Source organism: Austrofundulus limnaeus, unplaced genomic scaffold (assembly GCF_001266775.1).
Source record: "Austrofundulus limnaeus strain Quisiro unplaced genomic scaffold, Austrofundulus_limnaeus-1.0 Scaffold29, whole genome shotgun sequence".
Taxonomy (NCBI): Eukaryota; Metazoa; Chordata; class Actinopteri; order Cyprinodontiformes; family Rivulidae; genus Austrofundulus; species Austrofundulus limnaeus.
Window position 1 is genome coordinate 1,752,317 of NW_013952431.1, and position 4,987 is coordinate 1,757,303.

At 40.9% G+C, this 4,987-nt stretch overlaps 1 protein-coding gene across 1 annotated transcript; it reads left to right on the forward strand.

The window, feature by feature from the left end:
* The first annotated feature begins 234 nt into the window (after nt 1–234).
* rnf26 (ring finger protein 26) lies at nt 235–4,213 on the forward strand. The gene has a single exon (XM_014005288.1). It carries the CDS (start codon nt 724–726, stop codon nt 2,065–2,067), a length of 1,344 nt encoding a protein of 447 aa, XP_013860742.1. The 5' UTR covers nt 235–723; the 3' UTR covers nt 2,068–4,213.
* Nucleotides 4,214–4,987: the final 774 nt, after the last annotated feature.

Here is a 4,987-nt window from a genome sequence, read left to right on the forward strand (position 1 = left end):
GCTTAGCCGAGGCTGTCACGTTCTCTCGTCCTGGCCACACCTCCGCTCTCTAACCCCCCTTCCTCCACCCACACCCCCTCCCCTACCCACTTTGATGCATTTTTCAAATTTCGCCTTGGGGCGGAGTTATCTTTTCACAGGGGGGTAAGTTACACTTTAAGTGTATGGTTTAAAATAATTATTTATTTTACTGACTCTGTTTTATTGTGAAAACTCACCGGAAACATTAACCGGAAGCACAATCAGGAAAGGTCAGTAGATGACCAAAACAAAGATGGCGGTTCGGACGGAGGATAAACATGTTAAATGTCTCTTTGGGTTGTTTTTTCTTCGTTTCTGTCGGTCTCAACGTCGTTTTTACAAACTCTGGATTTTTCTGACCTCACTTTTGAACTAACACAGTGAGTTTTTTTGCTGCGTTGTTAGCTCGGAGCTAAAGCGAAACCCGGAAAACAAACGGAAGTAGCTGTTCTCGTTCGAAAACAAACATCCGCCTGTGTCTGTAACGCGTGTGTTGTGGTGTTATCTCGTCAGTCCACATGAAAAATAAGATAACTCACGTTTAATGAAGGGAATGACTGCTTCAGTTGGAGTTAATAAAGAAGCAACGAGATGTAACGACCGATTATTACAGCCTGGAAACCGTAAGAAGAAATGTGCTTGTTTAAAACCTGGGTCCAACACCGACCGAGAGACAAACATTTACCTTAAAGCTGAGTGACCATGGGCGTGGTGAACTTTGTGATATCCACTGTTGGAAAATGCTTGGATGCAGTGTGTTTGCTCTTGGACCTGAACTTTCTCATCGTCCACACTGTGGTGAGAACCCTCCTTGGGGTTATGGCTTTTATCACCAACCTGCCCACCCTCCTGATGAACTCCGTGCTCCAGCTGGGGAACCTCGTCCTGTTCTCTACCATGTACATGGCAGAGGCGACGTCTAACTTAGCCCAAAATACAGTCACCCTGTTGGGAAGCGTGGCGCTTGCTCTGGAAGGTGTGCTGGAGAGCCTGAAGATGGTGGGCTACCTGTCCATGCACGTCCTGCTTCGAGGAAAGGAGCAGCTGTGTCGGGGTCTGCTGTCTGTGTTGGAGGGCTGTGGCATTGCTGTCAGCCTGGTGGTCTATTTTACCAACACAGTGGTGAACTTCGCCCTCATCGCCACCCAGAATTTCTACCAGGTGGTGGCTGGCGTGTGGCAGACGGTGTCCAGCCCACTGCAGAAGGTCCTGGAGCTCGCTCTCACCTCCATCACCTTCTTGTACAGCTGCCTCGTCGGCACATGGACATTCCTGTTGTCTCCATGTAAACTGGTTTTGGATTTCCTGTTTTCCCTTGTGCACATGTTCATCTGCATCTTCATATTGAACATCTACGGCCTCCTGCTCACCGTCACCATCGCTCTGATGACCACCGTCTACTTGAACCCGAGGCTGACCCGTCGGGCAGCTGTGCTGATTGTGGATTACACAAACTCTATTGCTTCCCTACGTAGACTTGCTCTGAGTTTTCAGAGGCTCGCAGCCGCCCTGTTGAGAACCCCGGATTTTTTACGCCGTAGCGTGCAACACGTGCAGAGGATGCTCCGTCACCTCTACCTGCTGGAGAGAAGGTTTTGGCAGCAGCTGTCTCAGAACAGGAGCCAGCTGAGCCTGGCGTTGCGGTTGCAGCTCTACAGGGACAATCGGAACAGAGCGAGAGGGGACGGCGACCCCGGAACGGAGAGGCGGGGCCCTCCGGATGGGCGAGCAGGGGATGGGACGCGTGGAGAGCAACAGGATTTAATTTTGCCCTCGTCGAGCTCCGATGAGCCTCTAAAGGAGTGTTCTGGCAGAGATGACAAACCTCTGCCGGCTGAAAATCTGCTTTCACTACTGAAGGAGCAAGAGGAGAGGAAGAAGTGTGTGATCTGTCAGGACTGTACCAAGACGGTGGTGCTGCTGCCGTGCAGACACCTCTGCTTGTGTAGAGAGTGTACGGACATCCTCCTGAGACAACCCATCTACCAACAGAACTGCCCTCTCTGCCGTCACATGATCCTCGACACTATGGACGTTTATCTTTAAGGGACTGCTGAGAAAAGATCTGTGTGTGTGACAGAGAAGAGCCTTACAGCATTTATTAAAAAAAAAAAAGAGTGATAAATTCTGTGATGTTTTCTGTTTCATTTTCTTGAAAATAGCCTATAAAAACATGCCGACTTCCATGTACATTTTTGTGTTTGCCCATAATTAACGAAGGTGTAAATCTTTGATAAATGTGTTGTTTTATTTTTCAGAGATGTTCTGGAGTTTTGGTTCTTAAACAAAACTATTAGTTGATTTTTAGTGGGTTATAACTAGTAGGCGCAACACTTGGTAAGATACAAATATATGGGTAGTTATGGGTTAACATTTCTGGGATGTTTAGACAGTTTTTTTTTTTTTTGGGTAGGGGGTTTATTTTGTAAAATGTAGTTTCAAGTGTTGCATTTTTGTGAAAGCTGTAGATAAGTACAGAAGAAGGTGGCCAATACTAAATCCAAACAGATTCTAAAATCTTCTGTATAATATTTTACTATTTGGAGTCAGACTTTTTAGATTGTGATAGAGTTTCAGCTATTTGTGAAGACGGATGTTTCCCAAAGCAGCAAATCAGTTATTTCACCAACAACTTGTGCTAATCTTCACAAACTTCAACTCTGAGCCTTTTTAGTCTTTCATTTCTGCAGTGTATTGTGGGGAAACTGATTTCAGGCTGAAATCCATCTGTAAACAGTGGATTAAAACTCAGCATTGTATATATTTTATCTATATAACCACAGATACATAGTCAGGATGTGTTCTATCATCCTACATGAAAAAGCAATCATAGCTTTGAATCAACATGTATAAAAACTGTACAGTTTTGTATTTGAATTGTAGATAAGTAATTTGAATTATACGTCACTTCCTAACAGCATCTGAAGCTGTGTTACCACCATCAGTGCATCTATAAAACCCATTAAGTACATAAAAGTATATTACGCCAAGGAAAGTAAAGCAATATATTCATACTTAAACTTGAAGTATTGCTGGACTGACTGTTTTTCTGTACAAATCATAAAATGTAACATTCATCTGCAGCCGTGCTTTGTGCTCCACMAACCAGATTTTTTTAGAAAACAGTGAGCATTAACAAAGAATAAGATTTTTTAGGCGTACAGAAACATCTCAAACTTTAGTGAGTTTAACAGCYTTATAGCGTGACTTTTAATGTTTACCATCAGATGAACCGTTTTAAAGACGTTTTAGTTTTGCCACGCTGAGCCTTTTAATTTGCCGATGCCCTTCCTCTCTCTCTGAAATGTTTACAGCTGCTCGTGTCTTTAAAACCGCGTGCCATTAGTTGGCCGAGCTGGATCTGCACTGACCAACACTGTTCTTTACGATGCGTGTAAAAGATATAATCCTTTTTGTTGTAGGTGTGACAACGTGTCATTTTATTTGGATTCTGCTTCTGGAGATGCGAACCACGCTAACTTTGTATTTGTGCGTTTATACACTCTGACCTCAGCTTTGTTTGTTCCATTTTTAGACCTTTTCCCAGTCTTCCACCTGATGGGAGTTACTGTCACTACCAACAAATAATCCATACCTGGTTTTCCCTTTCTTTTTGACTTTGTTACCAAACACATTTCTGGTGTATAAAAGGACCAAAAAAAAAAAAAATCTAACAGTTGAAAGTTGCTTTTGGTGCTCATTTGTTGCTAATCTGAGCTGAGGTGATAATATTGATCATGTTTAAAGTTTACAGGATTGCAGTGTTTTTGCCATCTGACAATGGCCAAGTTTAATTTTTTTATTTTGCCAGCTTTAATTTTTTTCTAATTGTGTTTTTTTGTTTAAAAGAAAAGATTTCACATTTTTTGCAGTGACTGGAGCTGCAGAAAAACCACTTCAACTGAGTTCATGCTATACTAGCTCCCTGTAAATCTGAATTCATTGAGAGGAAAGATGAGGGTTATTTTAGAGACTGTAAACATTAAAAAAAATTCTGCTCTCAGGTATTTTCTAAACTCCAATGACCTTTTTTTTTTTTTTTTTTACCAAACTTTGCAGTGGAAAGCTGTAAACTCACAGGACTGTTGTGTTTTTTATGTATAAAAACATGAATGTCAGAACTTGTTAAAACTGTGAAGGCTGCCATGTATGCTGTTCAGATTCAGAATAAACCAAAATACTATGTTCGAAATGTTTTCATGGGCCTGATTTTTTTTACAGCTATAAGCTCAGAGGTATTAATAATCAACATAAATATGAAATTGATCCTTTTTTTCTATTAGAATAATRGAAAATAAAGATAATTAGCTTAAATTTTCTGAGGACTCACCCATTGTAAAGTGGGCAGAGTGTACTCCAGCTGATTTTGCAGTGGCTAACAAAGTGAAAATCTTCAAACTCAGTGGATAAAATCATAGAAACAGCATTTAAATAGACTATTAGGTGAGTTTGAGACGTAATATTTGAAAAATCAGAACAACAGTCAGGAATAACTGGCTTCCAGGATAGGTTAGATGTAATGTTTAACTGATTGTCAAAACCAAACAAGTCAAATGTTAAAAATCATGACTTATTTTGTAAATGATATAAATGTTTTCAAAGTGATAGCACAAGTGGAAGTTAAAATTTTAAAATAGATTATTCTGTAATGTTCTGGAATGACTACTGTAATTTTTTCTTGCAGTCTAATTAACTGCGGAGGACTTTTAAATGGCTACATTGGTCCTGATGTGTGCCACACTGCTCTTCATACTGCCTTCTAGTGCAGCTCCAGAACATAATGAAATCTCCCTTTTTTAATTCAATCTTTGAGCTTGGATTCAAAAGATGCAATCAAATGCCAATCAGTGATGTGATTGTTGCTCCATTTTCTGACAAAAAAAGAGAAGAAATTAGTGTTTACTTTCTCCTTTTGTTCGWCAGGCAGGCTCTCATTCAGCCTGTGTGCAAAAAACTGAATGAATCA

Excerpts from the sequence above, each read along its gene's own strand:
- rnf26 (XM_014005288.1), top strand. The coding sequence starts at position 724 with ATGGGCGTGGTGAACTTTGTGATATCCACTGTTGGAAAATGCTTGGAT.